This window comes from Leguminivora glycinivorella, chromosome 13 (assembly GCF_023078275.1).
Source record: "Leguminivora glycinivorella isolate SPB_JAAS2020 chromosome 13, LegGlyc_1.1, whole genome shotgun sequence".
Taxonomy (NCBI): domain Eukaryota; kingdom Metazoa; phylum Arthropoda; class Insecta; order Lepidoptera; family Tortricidae; genus Leguminivora; species Leguminivora glycinivorella.
Window position 1 is genome coordinate 13,589,693 of NC_062983.1, and position 19,067 is coordinate 13,608,759.

The 19,067-nt window shown below is 38.5% G+C and overlaps 1 protein-coding gene across 6 annotated transcripts; it reads left to right on the forward strand.

The window, feature by feature from the left end:
* Nucleotides 1-1,123: 1,123 nt before the first annotated feature.
* Nucleotides 1,124-12,553, forward strand: LOC125232614 (4-coumarate--CoA ligase 1-like). Of its 6 annotated transcripts, none has more exons than XM_048138350.1 (11): nucleotides 1,127-1,616; nucleotides 1,735-1,863; nucleotides 7,633-7,768; nucleotides 8,076-8,283; nucleotides 8,738-9,059; nucleotides 9,452-9,620; nucleotides 10,256-10,401; nucleotides 10,741-10,876; nucleotides 11,298-11,525; nucleotides 11,736-11,906; nucleotides 12,374-12,553. In XM_048138350.1, exons 2-11 carry the CDS (start codon nucleotides 1,859-1,861, stop codon nucleotides 12,497-12,499), a joined length of 1,647 nt encoding a protein of 548 aa, XP_047994307.1. In that variant the 5' UTR covers nucleotides 1,127-1,616; nucleotides 1,735-1,858; the 3' UTR covers nucleotides 12,500-12,553. The 6 variants fall into 6 exon arrangements, with proteins under 6 accessions (XP_047994312.1, XP_047994307.1, XP_047994308.1 ...); XM_048138351.1 differs by having other exon boundaries at nucleotides 1,127-1,533; XM_048138355.1 differs by lacking the exon at nucleotides 11,736-11,906 and having other exon boundaries at nucleotides 1,124-1,616.
* Nucleotides 12,554-19,067: the final 6,514 nt, after the last annotated feature.

Consider the following 19,067-nt stretch of genomic DNA (forward strand, 5'->3'; position numbering starts at 1 on the left):
CGTCTCAAAACTCTAAACTCAGCTTAACGAGAACAACACACGGGCGCGCCATCTGTCCCAGCTGTGGTGCTTTACTCAGGCCACACGCTATAACCATACCGAGCGCATCGATCAGCCGCTTAGTTCCAACACGCGCCAATAGATGGCGCTAAAGCTATATTGCGAAACGGGACAATGACGTCATCTTTTTCGTGCATGCTGCCCGTAGTAACGAGTTATTAGACGTTATCACGTCAAAAACTCAAATTACGAATTTCACTCACTGCCGCTGCAAGGTCTGCAAGGAGTTACCAAATCTCTATTGATATCAGATCAAAAATGACTTAAGTTCCTACTAAAAAGGAGGCGCTTAAGCCCTTCTTGTAGTGTACGGAACCCTTGCAACGCGAGTACAACTCGCACTTGGCCGGTTTTTTTAGGGTTCCGTAGTCAAGGAACCCTTATAGTTTCGCCATGTCTGTCTGTCCGTCCGTCCGTCCGTCCGCAGATAATTTCAGTAACCGACGGCACTAGAAAGTTGAAATTTGGTACCAATATGTATATCAATCGCGCCAACAAAGTGCAAAAATAAAAAATGGAAAAAAATGTTTTATTAGGGTACCCCCCCAACATGTAAAGTGGGGGCTGATATTTTTTTTCATTCCAACCCCAACGTGTGATATATTGTTGGATAGGTATTTAAAAATGAATAAGGGTTTACTAAGATCGTTTTTTGATAATATCAATATTTTCGGAAATAATCTCTCCTAAAGGAAAAAAAAGTGCGTCCCCCCTCTAACTTTTGAACCATATGTTTAAAAAATATGAAAAAAATCACAAAAGTAGAACGTTACAAAGACTTTCTAGGAAAATTGTTTTGAACCTGATAGGTTCAGTAGTTTTTGAGAAAAATACGGAAAACTACGGAACCCTACACTGAGCGTGGCCCGATACGCTCTTGGCCGGTTTTTTTTTTTTAGTGAAAACGGCCTGAGAATTGCTTATCGTTCAAAAATAAAGGAGTATGGGGTATAGACGAGTATTATGTATATTCTTTAGTATAGACGGTCAAGCAAATCTTGTCACTAAAAAAGGCGCGAAATTATTTTTTTCTATGGGACTATAAATCTACATTTTTAAATTTTTCCGTCCCTTTTTATATTGTTAAAAGCATGAACACAACACGATTGATCTTTGGACTAATAGAAGCATGAACAAGTGTAAGGAGATGGAGCTGATGGAGCATATTAGTATTAGGTAGGACATCTATCGTGGAATAGTCGAATTCTTTTGTCTGTGTAGTATGACTCCTCGGCGTGGCGCTAGATGACACTATGATTCGACATTATTCTTTAACACATAAAGTTCAATCTATCGTAACGATTATAATAAAATTCTCTCCGGCCATAAGAAGATAAGATTATCATACCTATTCATAAACAAATTATGGCCAATCAAGCAGCTGCGTTGTGTTTGTGTGTGTTGTAGTGTGCCTGCTTGCGACAATTATCCACAAACATAAATTGAGATCATACCTGCGATTGACTTTTGATGGTTCGTAAGGTTCCTTTTCCATTTATAAAGTTGTGTACAGGTACCCTGCAGTTTTTGTAACTGTTTCGTGCGTATCATCACAGGTATCATGCCACCTCATCTTGTATATTTGCGCTTTTTTTGACGAAATTCGCTATGTAGTAGTTTGAGAATCGGGAATAGGAATAGTTGAGTTTTTGTTCATTTTCCTGTCTGTTGTAGTGTTTCACTGATGGATAAAGGCACCTCTCCTTGATCTGTAACAGAAAAACTATCCCACCTACCTGCACACACGCGGCAATAGTAAGAAGATGGACCGGTTTTAACACTTAACTATGCGCATTTGATGAGGTCTTAATATGTTTTTTTTATTTACTCTAGCTCTATCTGATAAACTCGTGTGACGTGGAACGTGTGTTCATGATTTCATTTCATTTTATTTGTTGTAGTCATGTACAATAAAATTAGGATGTTACATAATAAGGTACAAGTAAGGCCATGACACCCTGGAAGGGCATGCAACAGAAACTTAAAACTAGACTAAAAGCTAAACTTTAGGTATTATTATATAATAACAATTAATTTAATGATTTAATTTGATTACATTCAATAAATACAATTCATTTAATATTCTAATATTATTTGAAAGATTATGGTATGCTATCCAAACTATTGTCATTAAGGAAATCCTTAACCGAGTAATAGCATTTATCAATTAGTAATTTTTTAAATTTGCTTTTAAATAATTCATTTCTAGGTTCTAATTTGATTGCGTTAGGAATTTTATTAAATATCAAAATGCATTTATATTGGGGACTATTTTTACACATTTCTAAATTAGTTTTTGGTAAAAGGAGTTTATTCCTGTATTGCGGTCTAGTATTTTCCTTATCTCGTTTTAATACGAATAAATCTGAATTTTCCCGGACAAAAAGCGCAGCCTGTAATATATAAATGCAGGGTAGGGTTAACAGCCTGTATTGGATAAAGTATGGGCGGCAACTGTTCGGGATCCGGATATTAGCTAGGATACGAACACATTTCTTTTGCATCACGAACAGCTGATCGGCCTCGGCGCTGTCCCCCCACAGCTCCACGGCGTAGCGGAGCCACGCGAACGCATATGAGTAGTAGGCTGATAACGCACATTTAAAATTTGTATTTCTTTTTAATACACTAAGTGCATATAGAAAACTAGACATTTTTGTTTTAATTTTTTGGATATGTCCTTTCCAATTAATTCCGGAGTCTATTGTTATGCCTAAAAGGTTGAATTCTGTGACTTCCTCTATATTACACGAATTGCTTTCTAAATTTAACTCAATAGGTTTTTTTTGTGCAGGTTTAAATTGTATAATTTTGGTTTTATTCAAATTAATTTCTAAATTGTGGTCACTGAGCCAGTTTTTTACCGTGAAAAAAATATTTTTAAGCTGATTATTACATTCTAAACTATTATTGCATTTAAACAAAAGAGAAACATCATCGGCAAACATAACGCAGCTCGTGTTCGTGTCTATGTTTTTTGGCAGGTCGTTTATATACGCCAAGAAAAGGAGACATCCACAAACGCTTCCCTGGGGGATAGAACAGGTTATATTTCGCATGTTTGACGTAACTGTTTTAATAGCTTCGGATTTTTCGTCGTAAAATTCTATTTGTACACATTGCATACGGTTTTGAAGGTATGATTTAAACCAGTTATGAGCGAGACCGCGTATTCCCATGCCATACAGTTTATAAAGTAATATTTCGTGGGATACTTTATCGTACGCTTTCGTCATATCCAACAGAAGCCCTACACTATATGATTTATTGTTTATATGCTCAAAAATGTTTTGCATATATTTATAAACCGCTAGTGACGTTGAATGATATTTTCTGAATCCAAATTGGTTTTTATCTAATATGTTAAATTTCTCTAAAAAGTTATAAACACGATTTATCATACATTTTTCGAAAATCTTTGAAATGGTCGGTAAGAGGGCTATCGGACGATATTGGGTAGGGTTTTTTGCATCACCGCCTGGTTTTAAAATAGGTTTTATTTTTGCGATTTTTAGTACATCTGGGAATTTTCCTTCGTTAAATGATTGATTGATTAACCATGTAAGAGGGGTCGCTAACTCTGTTGTACATATTTTTAATAGGACTGGTGGTATTTCGTCCATACCGGAACTATACTTATTTTTGAGCTGCTTTATTAATTTAATTATTTCGCTTTCTGTGGCGGGTCGTATGAATATCGAATTATTAACGGGGGTATGCACACAATGCGCGCGCGACGGATCGGCGCCGGCTCCAAGGTCCGTCTCGCCGACCGACGCGAAGTACTCATTAAACACGTTAGTTATCAGCTCCGGCGATGTTACTAGCGCGTCAGTAGGCCTAGCACATGATTGCCGCGAGAGTATGTCGCCGCGAGATAGACTACCCGTCCTTATGTCATTAATACAGTTAGAAGAAGACGTGTCATCTATCTCGCGGCGACATACTCCCGCGGCCATCATGTGCTAGGCCTACAGCTGTTTTGAGAGACATGTTTTTGTACGCGCTATTCTTCTGTTTCTTTTTTATATTATTTATTATGGACCACATAGTTTTCATTTTATTTTTTGATGTATTCATAGCTCTGGCGTAATTAATTTTTTTGGACATTTTTATACTACGTTTTAGAATCTTTTCATAATTTTTATAATGGTTACGAACTACTTCATTTTTATTTTTATTTGCCAAGACTTTGAGTTGCCTTTTATGTCTACAAGATATACGCAAACCTTTTGTTAGCCATGGTTTGGTGCGGTTTGTAGTTGAACATTTAATGCGCTTTTGGGGTACATGTTCATTTAATAATGTTTGTAGCGTACAATGAAATAAATCATAGTTAACATTTATATTATTGTTTAGAGAAAACATGTTATTCCAATTGATCTCACGTAATGCTAGTCTAAATGATGACATATTTTTTTCGTTAAATATTCTTTTTGTGGCGTAAAAATTATTTTGGGTTTTTTTTACTTGCATGTTTTGAATTTTATACATAACACTTTTATGGTCTGATATGCCGTGGTCCGTAACTTCAATTGAATAAGATTTAGTGTTGGTGAATACGAGATCTATACAGGAACTAGAATTATTACTTTGTCGAGTTGGCACATTTACGACTTGTACTAAATTATTACTTAACATTTCATCCGAAAGTTTTGTCGTGGTGGTATTATTTAAAAGCATATTTATATTAAAATCTCCAACTATAAGTATGTTTCGTTTTTGTTCTTTCTGTTTAATTTTTTGAAGTATGCTATTTAGACAATCGAAGAATACATTAATGTCCCTATCTGGTCGATACATATTTATTAAAATTATATTTTGTTCTGGAATTTCAACAGCACAACACTCAACTATACACTCCCGCGACATTTCTGCGATTTCTGGTATTTCACGAAATTTAATGTCTTTTTTTGTGAGTATTGCAACGCCGCCGCCTTGGTGATGTTGACGGTAGTAAGATGCCGCGAAGTCGTACCCGTCGATGGAAATCGAATCCTTCTGCATTAATGAGATCCAGGTCTCTGATAGACAGGCTATGTCGACGTTTTCATCTCGTAGGAATGTCTCTATGATATCACATTTGTTTTTAAGGCTTTGCGTATTCTGAATCAATATTTTGAATTCATGTGCGAAAGGAATTACGCGTGCCGCTGTTATTCGTTTCTGAGTAGGGTGGAGGAGTCAATGTAGGTATTGTTTCACTATTTATTGCTTTTTGAGTGTCGTCTGATTTGTTCCTTGTTATCTCGAGTTTGGAAGTATCCCTTTCAATATAGCTGTTATGTTCTGGGACGAATTCTTTTCCATTTATGTAAAGTTTATTTTGCCTTATAATAGCGTAATGTCCTTCCCGGCGAGCTTTCACGAGTTCGGTTTTAAGGTGTCGTCTGTGATCCAGCTCCGTACTGTCCATAAACATAGAAACAGCAAATCCCGTATTCCTAAACAAATGGGAATTTTCAAGTATGTAATTTGTCATTCGCTTGCTTAGCAGTTCTATTTGTAGGGGGCGACGATATCCTTTTTTTCCTATCCGTGAAACTCCTTCAATGAAACCGTTTATATTTATGTTTAGCAAGTTGTAGAATACATCATCAAGTCGGTGGCATAACTCCGTCTCCGTTTCATATTTATGCTCATCCATTCCGAAAAAGACGATTTTTCTACTGTTTTTTTCATTGCTTATTTTTGGACATTGAATTTTCTCATTTAATTCAAGAAGTTCACGTTTTAATTCTAGATTTTCCTTCTGTATTTTCTCAATTATGGTAGTTGCATTATTTATCTCTGTTTTTAAGAACTCTTGTTGTGTATTTATGGTGTTTATTTTTGCTTCAACATCCTGTTTTAATGTATTTACGGTACTATTTATTGCCAATTGGAAGGTTTTTTCATTTCTGCAAATATGGTCCTATTATTATTTTCCAGTTTGCTATCGAGTAATTTACTAATTTCTTCTAGAGTAATTTGCTGGCTGCTGCTAGGGGTCTGGACGGAGGAATTCTATTTTCGGTTACATCAAGTTCAGAGTATTCTTCTTGATTCAGGAGCTCGTCTACTGACATTGTGGTATCATTTAGCTGCACTGTTGCTGGGGCTCGTATCGGGGCCCGTATAGGTGTACTGTCGTCTGTTTTCCTGCGCGTAATTCCTTGGTTGCATGTAGGACATCGCCAAGAGCCAATAAGCTCATGAGCGTGTTCTCTATAGTAGGCAGATGTCATATGGACGCACCTGTAGTGGTATGGTTCTTTGCAAGCTATGCATATAAGTACTTCTAATTGGCTTATTTGGTTGTGACAGCTGAGGCAATTCATTTTGACGAATAAATCTTCCGATTTCACGCTTTTGAACTTGGTTGATTGGTTTATTAGGCTTACGTCCCTTGCTCCTGTGTCAGTGTCCGCCTCGATCGTATGTCAGCGGCCGCAGCGAAGTGAACGGTAGCAGCGGCGTGTACCGGTTTCGTGTGACTCATCGACTTATCGCCGCGAATATTGCAGAAGACGTTACTTTTATTTAAAATGTTTTTTCACATAACTTCAAATCTGTTAACTCTTTTTAAAAACTGTTTTTTGCATTGTGTTCACTGGTTCACTGGCTTTAAAATAAGATATAATTTAGGTACGGCACTTGATTTTTTGTACTTAAATTAATTTAAAAGCAAAGGAGAGACGTATAACACGACTTTCTTGCGCTAGCGGCGGTGGACGTCCTGATAATAATATTAGTTTGCTAACAAAATGTTAAGGGAGTACATATCCAGTATAAGTCGACCTTGCTATTCATAATAATATTGAGTAAGGGGATACAAACTTATGCTGGTTGTTAGACTTATATTTGTATGAGGTAAACAATGAGCATGAGCAGTCCATAAAATGCCGACGATAAACGGACTACTTATGATTAGACTACCTTATCTGAACAACTGTGCTAAATTAAATACCATAATATTCATTAACAACGAAACTGAGACAGGTATTACATTACCTATCTAAATTACCAAATATCGGTATTGAGATCACTACTTAGAAGTGGAGTGGTACTAATTAGGGATGTACCGACTATTGATTTGGTCGGCTAGGCCGACTACCGACTAGTCGGCACTGGGGTGGCCGAGTTATTCACATTTTGAATGTCATTTTTGGTCCTTCATTCGCGCTTTTCATATTTTTTTAGTTTTTTACAAATTCAAAGGTCTATGAGAAGAATTTTTCATTTTTATCAACCGGTTTGGCAGAGTAGGTAGTGAATTAGTGATCCTGATGAAATTGATAGTCCTAAGAAGGACATTTATTTCTGTGATAATCACAGATATTTGTTGTTTTGACTAAGTAAGCCTCAACAAATTGGTAAGTACATAATACAACCACATCACCTGTTGATTTATTTTTGTACTGTTTCTCTATCACTTATGAAGTGCCGACTAATCGGCCTATTTTCCGACTAGTCGCCGACTAATCGCCGACTACAAAAGTGGCCGGATAGTCGGCTTTCCCGACTAGTCGGCGATTAGTCGGTGTCGGTACATCCCTAGTACTAATTACTTATATTAAAACTTTTTTACAGTATTTTGAAGAAAATGATAATAGACAATGAGGTGGTTGGTGAGCCTGCATTGGCGGTGCCAGGACATCTCTCCTTCGCGCAGTATGTGATAGACAAGCTTCGAGAGCACTGCAAGACCGGCGATAGCGTTGCTTTGGTAAATGTCTCTTCTGGGGCATCCAGAAGATTTTGCTTGTCACACATGATTGCCGCGAGAGTATGTTGCTACGTAGTTACGTACGAGATAGATCATACGTCTTCTTATAATTGTATTGTTAATGACATAAGGACGAGTAGTCTATCTCGCGGCGACATACTCTCGCGCCGATCATGTGCTAACCCTGTTGGTAACCCACTGTGTACTTACTGGCCTAAAAGGTAATTTACATTACATCTTAAGGCGAGGTGAGGTGGTCAGGTCAGAGCTAAAATAAGCAAATATTTATATCTACGTACTTTTTCAGGTAAACGGAGATACTGGCGAAGAGGTAACATTTCAACAAATTTTAAAAGACGTTGTACAAATAGCCACAGGGCTTAAGAAATTTGGTATAAAGCGTGGCGACGTGGTCGCCATGTGCAGTGAGAGCAGGGTCGAATACATCACCACTGCCATAGCCGTCATTTGCTGCGGAGCCACCGTTACCGCCGTCAACTTGCAGTATACTCCTGGTAAGTCCATTTAGACCACATCCATTGACCCAAATATGTCCGAATTGACATCCAACTTTTGTTTCATGTGAGCTCTTTTGATTCATTGAACATTATGTCTATCGGTGGACTATATTATATCTACCTAACAGCTATAAGCAAATCGCATAGTTTTTAATACTATATTACGAGGAACCTAAAATTTACGACCCGCCCTCTTTACGTTGTGTCGTTTCGTGCAGCTTGTCTGATGTTTACTCTTTGAAAAACTTTTACTTACGAATGAAATATGGGAAAATCTTGAACTCGTACAGAGGTACGAACACTACGAGCCCAAAGAAACCTTGGACTTTTTAACCTTTAAGAGTTTTCTTTTGAATAAGAGACGGACTGATAATTCAAATTCCCAGGGACGCTCTTTATCTAAGGACTGTAAATACTCGAATTATAATTATTTATGTGTTTCAATTTTCAGACGAAATGTCGCACGTGCTGAACATTGCTAAGCCAAATATCGTAATCGGGTCCCAATCGGCTCTAAAAATAAATCTAAATACCTTGAGAAGACTACCATTTGTAAAGAAGATAGTGCAATTTGACGATACACCACTAAAGCCTGGTACTGTGCTGTTGAGTAGTTTAATGGAGGGAGAAGTGAATGTGGAGGAATATTCACCGGCAGATGTCCAGGGCTGGTCAGACGTGTTGGTGATATTGTACTCGTCGGGTACGACAGGCTTACCAAAAGGAGTCATGCTGACACACTTGAACATATTGTACAGCGCAATGCATTATAGGTAGGTAATTTAACAATCGTTGCTTTTCTTTCGTTCGATTTGTTTGCTGTAGGTCGTGTAGGCCCTCAACATTGAAGGTCGCGTGGGATGTGATGTGTTTAATCTACGAGAACGTATAAGACTATTCCCGAAGAGATATGTGTCATATTGTGAGATCTCATGCATACAAAGTCTCGGGTTAGATTAATAGGGCGTAATTTACATAAAAGCAATTTGTTTCCATTCAGTTTCCAATAATATGACCCGGGCATCGCACGGGTTTTTAAAAAGTTATTGATCAAATTATTTTCACGCAAAATAGGTGAAGTATAATGACGTCAATTTGAAAAAACTAAAGCCTTGAAAATCGTCATTAACATCTTCTATTAGGGTCAAATTTGGTTTGCTTTCAGTAACTCAAACATCGATCAAGACGCCTACACACGAATGCTGACAGTGGTGCCGTGGTATCACGGCTATGGACTCTTAACCACAATCAATTACATAGCCGTTAAAAAGAAGCTAGTTTTCTTACAAGGATTCAATGCTGAAAAGTATTTAGGAGCTATCCAAAAGTACAAGGTGAATATGTAATATGAATATTAGAGCCGACTAAATTCACAATTAGCATGTAGGTACTTTCATTCAATCCCCTCCGATGACAATTCTGAGCTGCGGGCGCTCGCGTAAAAAATTGTATTTTATGCAACGGCGTTTAAAGGAGGTCAAAAAAGACGAGTGGCGTGGGTAATAATTTGTCGTGAAGCCGAAAATTGTTAATAAAGACGCCACGAGTATTTAATGACTCAGTTAAACACCGTTACATAGGTACAATACTTTTTCTACGACCATGCACTTAGTTTTTAATAGTTTTCTAGAATAACTTTCGTAAAATTCACACTGTTTCCTGTATTTTGACCCCAAAGTCATCCCGCGCACGCGCGCAGTATCGTTATAACAATGCGTTGCCATGGTTACAGAGCCAAACAATTCGTTTTCAATTTTTTCGTTACTGCGCGCATGCGCGGGATGCCGGCGGACGCTGGTTTTGGGGACTTTTATGTAAGTAGGACTTTAAAGATCTATGCACGACCACGAATAACAGTTCGGGAGTAGAAAAAATAGTTAATAGCTAGCCGAGCGGAGCTAGGCCCTTAAGAGTTTAGTCCTTTCAGAATCTTCCTAAGCTAGTCTTATTGCATGTGTCCACTTTCCAGATACAAGTTCTACTAACAGTCCCGCCAATAGTTCTCTTGCTGGCGAAATCGCCAGTGGTGGAGAAATACGACCTGTCGTCAGTGAGCGTGGTGTGGTGCTCTGCAGCGCCCCTTAGCAAGGAGACCATCCTGGGAGCTTTAAAGCGGTAAGTTATAGGCGTATTCACAGAAGGGCCTAACGCGACCATTGAATTTTTGTTACGATCTGCAACTATATAGATTTCGTATATTCGAGCGATAGAATAAATAAGACGAAGGTTCAAGTTAATCCCTCTGTTTGACATAACCGCGAAAAGCCTAGTTCCAGGAGCACTCGGTTCCAGGCCCCAGGCTGGGTCCAGGTCTGGGAGTCAAAGAAAAACCTTTGACTTGGTTGGTAGTCAGAGTTACTAGGTTAAGAGGTCGTTAAACAATTTTGAACAATAAAATGTCAATATTTAATGACAGTTTCATAATAAAAAAAATCCAATTTGATTGCTCTTTAGATTACCAAATTGCACCGGAATATTTCAAGCGTACGGCATGACGGAAACGTCGTTAGCGGCGACGCGAGATGAGATCGACGCGGCCACTCAGCGGGTCGGCAGCGGCGGCCGGCCGCTTCCGGGCGTCCGGACTAAGGTAATTAATCCTAGGTCGAGTATTCCTGGATTATTGGTGACTCGATTTCGTGGAATAACCAGTGTCATGAGACCCGTGCGATAGATACGCGGGATGAGATCAAGGCGGCCACTCTGCGGCTCGGTAATGGCGGCTGCCGGCTTCCGGGAAGGGGACTAAGATAATGAATCCTTGGTCATAAGACCAAGACCAGGAATATAAATTCCTGGATAATTAGCGAGGTGACTTCGTGGGAGAACTAGTGTCATGTGACCTCGAGGTCTTTACTAAAGTTGTAAGGGAACCGTGCGGGACTTAGGATACAGTTAGTTATTAGACAGGTGTCCATGCCTAACGCGGCCACTGAGACTCACTGGGGAGCGGTTTAAACTTTATAAAGGCATTATCTAGCAGAACTTTACTAACCTTGACATTCATACAGGTAGTGGACATCGAAACTCGTAAAAAGCTCGGTCCCAACCAGCAAGGCGAGGTATGCATCAAAGGCCCCATCGTGATGAAAGGATACGCAGGCAACGAGGCTGCCACCCGTGACGTCATGGACGACGAGGGGTATCTGAAGACAGGAGATATCGGCTATTACGACGAACAAGGATTCCTGTTTATAGTCGACAGATTGAAGGAGATTATCAAATATAAAGGTTTCCAGGTGAGTTTTAGTGTTTAGACCGATTGAGATGGAAGGGTCCTGCGGGCGTACCACACTTAGTTGGATGAACTTTATCGCATCGGCGCATCCCTATCGCACTTACAAATAGTGCGAAAAGGACGGTCTGACGTCATATCGTTTATCACGCGACCATGCTTGCTTGAAGTTAGTAGATAAATTAATTTCCCGTGAACAATGTACGGGTTGCAGGTAGCTCCTGCAGAGGTAGAGCGCGTGTTACTGCAACATCCCGGAGTAGCCGAGTGCGGTGTGGTGGGGGCCCCGGATGTGGCCGCCGGCGAGCTGCCCTTCGCTTTCGTGGTGACCCGGCCTGGGACCACACCCATAGAAGCCGAGCTGTTGGAGTTCACAGCTAGTCGGGTAATACTAACACTCCTAGACGAAGTAAAGAGATGCTGATGCTAACCATCGGGTGTATCAAGATCTAAGCGGCATGTAGGCTGGGCTGGGATCTGCAGGGACGGACATTTCATCTATTCTTAGCCTGCAGAATCAGGACTACAGCGCTCCCTGATGAGTTCACAAAATTCAAAGGTACTAATTACCTCTAAGTAATCCATCTGTTCGGACTCGTATACGAACATATGGATACATAACTAACAGATTATTTTTGTATACTTAGTTGCTTTGCTTCCTTGCAACTCTTGCAAGATTTTAGTGGTATATGGCTCAGCGATACCTTTAGGTATTTTAAAGTCGCAAAATACCTAATTACAGGACTCTGGGGAATTCTCTCTCACTTGGCTGAATACTAAATAAAGATTGTCGAAAATGCTAAGGTTGACTTCCAGTAAGATCACCCACTCACTCACTTTCACTCTTTTCAGCTGTCCCCGACGAAACGACTTCACGGAGTTATATTCGTGACCGAGATCCCAAAGAACCCATCCGGGAAAATTCTTCGCCGCGTTCTGAAGCAGAAGCTGAAAGAGATGCGCGCGAGCAAACTGTAGATTTGTAAGAATTGGCATTTTTTTTTACAATGTTTAATAAAATATAGACTCAAAGTAATTTTTTTTATTCACTTAATTTGGACAGAATTTGAATAAGTTTGGGTCAGCTTGCATTGTTTGGGTAGGACAAGGGTAGGCTTGTATTGTATTGTAGGTGGGGTAGGTAACTTAAACAACGACATGTGCATGACGATTGATTGATTGATAAGGTACTTAAAAAATAAATAGCAAACACCCATGACTCAATAACGAAATCAGTAATCACACAAATAAATACACTTACCAGGCAGGGTGTATTAGACCAGGCAAGCTGTTATTCCTATTCGCAAGCTAATAATGTAATGATATTTCTACTGAATAACCTAACCACAAAATTAAAATTTTGAAAAACCCCCGACCGCGACCTAGTGGACCGATTTTCATGAAACATGGCTAAGAACACTCCCGACTAACTCAGCTTTCAGACAAAAAAACTAAATCTAAATCGGTTCATCCGTTCGGGAGCTATGATGCCACAGACAGACACACACACAGACAGACAAACAGACAGACAGACGGACAGACAGACAGACACGTCAAACTTATAACACCCCTTTGTTTTTGCGTCGGGGGTTAAAAAAGGAAACATCTGATTATGTAATCCTGTGTTCGATATTAAGTTCCTCGAAGATCCCCGTTTACGTAAGTAACAAGCTTTAGGTAGAATATAGATAGGGATTCGATATGGTATAGGTACTCGTACATGATAAGTTAATTGCCATTAGAAGTCCCATGGCGACGGTTGCCCTCTGTCCACCAGTTGAGCATGATTGATTGTCTACACACAAGGCACCTATTCTATTGGCAGGGTGCAAAGCGGGTGGAGGGGGTAGCTAAAACGATCACAGCGCTCACTACGGCCAAAATTGACATCTTAGTCGCTGACTTACGCTGTCAAATCCATATTGCAGTAAACATTTTCATATCGATAAAGGGTCTCCTTCTGCTAATTCGACTTTCTCTAAGTTTGTTCACTCATACTATTCAGGTCATCGGCTCTTTTTTACTGATGCATCTAAATTATCGGATCAGGGTTGTGTAGGGGCAGCTTTTCTCATATCAAACTCGGATATCTTAGCAAAATTTAAACTTCCTCCTGAAGCGTCAGTATTTTCTGGTGAATGCTTGGCCCTCTTAAAAGCTCTAGAATATATCTTTGTCCATAAGTTGCCAAAATGCGTAATTTTTTCTGACTGTCTCAGTGCAATTCAGTCTATTATGTTACGCCCTTTCAAGAATTTCGCACGTAGCTATCTTATTTGTCAACTAAAAAACAAAATTTTTGAATGCCATTCTGCTGGCTTAGAGATAGTATTTGTTTGGATCCCTAGTCACTCGGGCATAGTAGGTAATGAGAAGGCGGACATAGCCGCCAAAGAAGCTGTTCTTGATGGGGATGACTCCTTTTTTAAAATATATTCGCCTGATATCCTGAACATCCCCTTCGAGTTCATGAAGAAAAAATGGGCTACCCGATGGACCCGTGCTAAGAAATGCTTCTTTTCTGAAATTCAGCCATCTATCCCATCCCGTCCATGGTTTTTCAAAAATAGATCTCTTTCTAAAAGACACACTAGCATTATTATTAGACTCAGATTAGGTCGTGTTTGTTCGTCCGAGCAATTACATAGTTTTAAAATGAAAGATTCTCCTATATGCGACTGTGGTACTGAAGTTGGTAATATTGATCATATTTTCTTTAACTGTCCGCTAAACAACAAATCTCCTGATCTTTATTCCTACCTTCCAAATATTAATGTACCTTTACCTACTAATATGTCTTCATTGTTGTACCTAACTAGTAATAATAAAGTGGTGTATGCTATAAGTAAATTTATGTCAAAAAACAATATTGTCCTTTAAAAGGCACCTTTTTTACTTAGTGTTGAACATAAATGTTTGTTTTTGTATTAAATTATAATAATATAATAATCAAAAGAATGTTTGTTTAGAATAAGTAATTTTTGTTTGTCATTTTCTTATATTGTTCTGCAGGTATTACCCAGTCTATCTTTTTGCTCTATGTTTATTTTCTATCCTCATGCCGTGTGAAGTTCGATACTCGTTTTTGGCAGAATTGTGCTTAACTGCGCGGTAGCCATAGACTAAAAAGTGAAGTGAAGTGTGAACATTTTCATATCGTTTTTGAGATAAATTTAATATGGGCCTTGTAAAATTTGTTATGGTGAATTGTAATAACTTTAAGAAAAATATCGACTAAATTTTAGCTATTTCCAAGACCGTGGCGGAAACGAAACCACCGTTTAAGTGAATAGTTGCCGTAAGAAGAAAAGTGTCGTCCAACCTCTGAAGTATTACTTAAAAGTGTGTAATCTTTTGATACAAGTATTGAATTGAATTTACGGTGAATTTATAGTGCAAATTTTATTGGAGGTAGAAAAGCCGACGTGGAAGCCAATCCCAGTTATGTTCCAAAATCATTTTATTTGTTTCCTTAAGTGTGCTCCTGTGTACAAATCGAAACGGATTGACGAAAATGCGTAAATATCGAGGTTTCAATCGGACGAAGGAGCACGAGAACAATAAAAGCAGAAGTAGTCCATCCGCTGAAGGCTTATCACGTTTTAAATAAAATTCCTGAGAACTTATTTCATCGCATTGATGATTACATATTTGATGTGATATCTGCTAAACCTCCAATATTTTCAAGTAAATGAAACAAGTTTTTGTAATGTATACTATAATTAAAAGTTATAATAGCTAGTTTGTTTTTATTTTACAATAAACCCTGTACCCTGTAAATGATATTTATAATACCTATAGTTAGCCTATGAAAATGACATAGCATAGCAGTGAACTGATCAACAATTTCAAAAGTCAATGATTTATTTATACTTTATTGCACATAGGTACAATACAAATGGTGGAAAAAAGTCTTCAATCTCTAGAAAATGCCCAGCTAGCACCAATTTCTTGTCTTTATTCATCGTCTTAGGTTGGAAGATGATTTCGTGAGCGATGGCACGAAACCCCGTTTTAGTCACCAGTTTGTTAATTTCTCACTGAAAACAACAATTTTAATGTTATTGGCGATAATGTTGTAACCACCATCGTCCAAAATTGTCTAATATAGTAAAATAACACAAGATTTCATTAATTTTTTCACAATGTTTACTTACTTCTCGCTTGTCAGCGGCGACAATATTGTCCATAATGGTCACCTGTCACGTGGCGTGTCGTCGCGCACGATCCCAATATTTATTTATTAAGAACGAAACAAATGCACCATCAGTACCTATTGGCGTCTTTTTTCTGATTGTAATATCTGTCTTCACAAAGTTTCTTCTTACTTTGTAAAACTTTACTAACGACTGTCCATTAAAAGTGCGACGTAGGTAAGTAGAAGTAGAAGTAGTTTTGCTATTGTGATTGTTCTGATGTACCTAAAATTCTTAGGTATTTAGTTCTACAAATAGGAATCACTCGCACTCACAGTAGGTACTGAAACTACCACAACTTGTGAATCTTGTGATCTATTTTGACGGAGAGATCAATCAATCAGTAAGTTCAGTAGTAGAGTTCGTTTGTTTCTGTCTGGAGATTTCAATCCAAACTTTCTTTTTACTAGTTTTGCCACCCTCCAAAAATTGGAATTTGTTGTTTTCAAAAGTGCCTACTGTGGTGTGTGTCCATGTCCAACCAAGCCGTCGAGCAATCAGATGCTGAAAGATTCCCTCGGTGATATTTTTATCGAACCGTCGTAAACTAAGTTTTATTAAAAAACGCTTTGATGCGCGAAATTGAGAATAAGCGCCCTGTCCGCTTAGAGCGGCCGGCGTGTCCCTACAATATCGCGAACCGATCCAATTATCCCTAATGGACAACTCCGGGGCTCACGTCACACAAGGGACGGGACTCTATCACAATATAAGTATTCGAAAATTAATAGTCGCTTGAACGCAGTATATACAACGAGTATATAAAAGCCGGCCAGAAAATTATATCTAACCTGTGTATCTAACGTTAAACCTGGCGTATAAGCATGGTCGCGCGATAAATGATAAAACATCAGGCCGTCCCTATCGCACTATTTAAAATAAATAATAAATAAATAAATATTATAGGACATTCTTACACAGATTGACTGAGGCCCACGGTAAGCTCAAGAAGGCTTGTGTTGTGGGTACTCAGACAACGATATATATAATATATAAATACTTATATACATAGAAAACATCCATGACTCAGGAACAAATATCTGTGCTCAGCACACAAATAAATGACCTTACCGGGATTCGAACCCGGGACCGCGGCGTAGCAGGCAGGGTCACTACCGATTGCGCCAGACCGGTCGTCATTTTTGTAAGTGCTGTGTCACTATTTGTAAGTGCTGCCTGAGACCGTTTTCACATTATCCGATCCGATATCGGATGTCGGAAGGATTTCGATAGAAAAAATCCAAGATGGCGTCTGTAATGTATGGGATATCGGTCCGACATCCGATATCGGATCGGATAATGTGAAAACGCCCTGACTGTGACTGTGCCTGCCTGTGCTGCTTGCCTGCCTGAACTCTCAACCGTCCTAATCCTAACTCATATCAATTCTAAAGTATGAATAATCGGGACTCGCGCCGCCGTACAGATTCCGTAACATTAGGTACAGTCACCATCAGAAATATCAGAGCGCCCAAGATTTTTTTTGAGTACCGAGTCGGTACTTATATTACTTGTGCTAACTAATTTGTTATTTATTTATCTATCAGAGTTAGTGCCTACTAGGGTGGAGCGAAAATACACTTTACTGGAATTAGCAAACCTAATAGTTATCAATCAATGACCCCTTAGTCTATGAAATCTTTGTACGAATTTTCAGCTTTTTAAATCAACATCTTCAGCCTCCGCATCAGGTTTGGAATTTTGAAAATCTCATACAAACCTGAAAATTCAACTTTCAGATAAAAAATAAATTTCGGCAGTATTATGTTTACTATATGTTTTTGATACATATCATTAATCATCAAACTACTAAAAGTTGCGAAAATAGCGTCAAAAATCGCCAAAATTTGCCTAGTTTCAGTACATTGGCCAAAATAGCCGCTAAAATACTGAAAATTGGCGATTTTTAACGCAATTTTCGCAACTCTTAGTAGTTTCTTGTGATAATATGTATCAATAATGTATACTGAACATAATACTGTCGAAAAACATTTTTTATCTGAAAGTTGAATTTTCAGGTTTGTATGAGATTTTCATAATTTCAAACCTAATCTGGAGGCTGAAGATGTTGATTTAAAAAGCTGAAAAATCGTATAAAGGCTTCATAGACTAAGGGTCATTGATTGATAACTATTAGGTTTGCTAATTCCAGAAAAGTGTTTTTCCCCTCACTAGCTCGGAAACACGTGTTTTGTCCTTTAATAGCAACGGGTAAAAACGCATTTTATCCACTAGTGGGTAAAGTAATTTGACCTTGAATAAAGTCAAATTAACTGCTTTAAAATTGGTTAAAGTAGGTGAATCTAGTAATAAAGATGATTTACCACCTGTGGAACTACTGGAAGCGGTGATAAACGCATCTTTTGCGTTGTAGTTTCCTCGCTATAGTGAGGGGAAAAGTTTTGTGTTACACTCGGGTGCAAATGTATTTTACTTCTCGTGTGTTAAAAAACTCGCAAGTTCAGGATTCTATTCTCGAACCACTCGCTTCGCTCGTGGTTCAACTATAGAATCCTTTCACTTGCTCGTTTTTCAATTCCACACTCGGCGTTAAAATACAACTTTGCCCCCTTGTATAACAAATAACTATTTTCGCTCCACCCTAGTGCCTACGTTCCCTCGACTCGGCAAGTGCCTTACAGTATGTGTTTTGGAAAATAGTAATGCGACAGACAAAATAAATACATATAGTAAACAGATGAAAAATAAATATAGTCTGCAAATAAATAATGTAAAATCTGGATGAATAAATCAAGTAAGCACTAAGGGGGCGTCCATTAATCACGTCATACGTTTTTGGCTTATTTTAGACCCCCCCCCCCCACCCCGTGGTGATCTTTGGTTATTTTTCAGGACCCCCTCCCCCCCAGCCAATATGACGTAATTTTTTGCTAATTTAAGTAAACATTTTTCGAATACATAAATCAACGAATCATACAAATCTTGACACTAAAAATGGCGCGAAATTCAAATTTTCTATGGGAATTATACCTTCGCCCCTATATTTTTAATAAATTTTTAAGTAATATTGTCTGCGATAGTTACTCATGAAATAAAACTATAGAAACGGATTAAATCGCGTATAATGAATTTACAATTCATCCCGACGTTTCGATCACTTTACAGCATTCGTGGTCAACGGGTGACTGAGGAAAAATTACAATGTGCAAAAGCTACTCACATACAAGAAATATTAACGAACCATGACCACAAATAATATAGATTTTTTCCCCTCACTAGCTCGGAAACACGTGTTTTGTCCTTTAATACCAGCGGGTAAAAACGAATTTTATACACTAGTGGGTAAAGTAATTTGACCTTGAATAAAGTCAAATTAACTGCTTTAAAAT

Bases quoted from the DNA above. Each gene is read 5' to 3' on its own strand.
- LOC125232614 (XM_048138350.1), top strand. The intron at 8,284-8,737 runs GTAAGTCCATTT...TTCAATTTTCAG, and splicing joins CAACTTGCAGTATACTCCTG to ACGAAATGTCGCACGTGCTG. The intron at 11,907-12,373 runs GTAATACTAACA...CACTCTTTTCAG, and splicing joins TGGAGTTCACAGCTAGTCGG to CTGTCCCCGACGAAACGACT.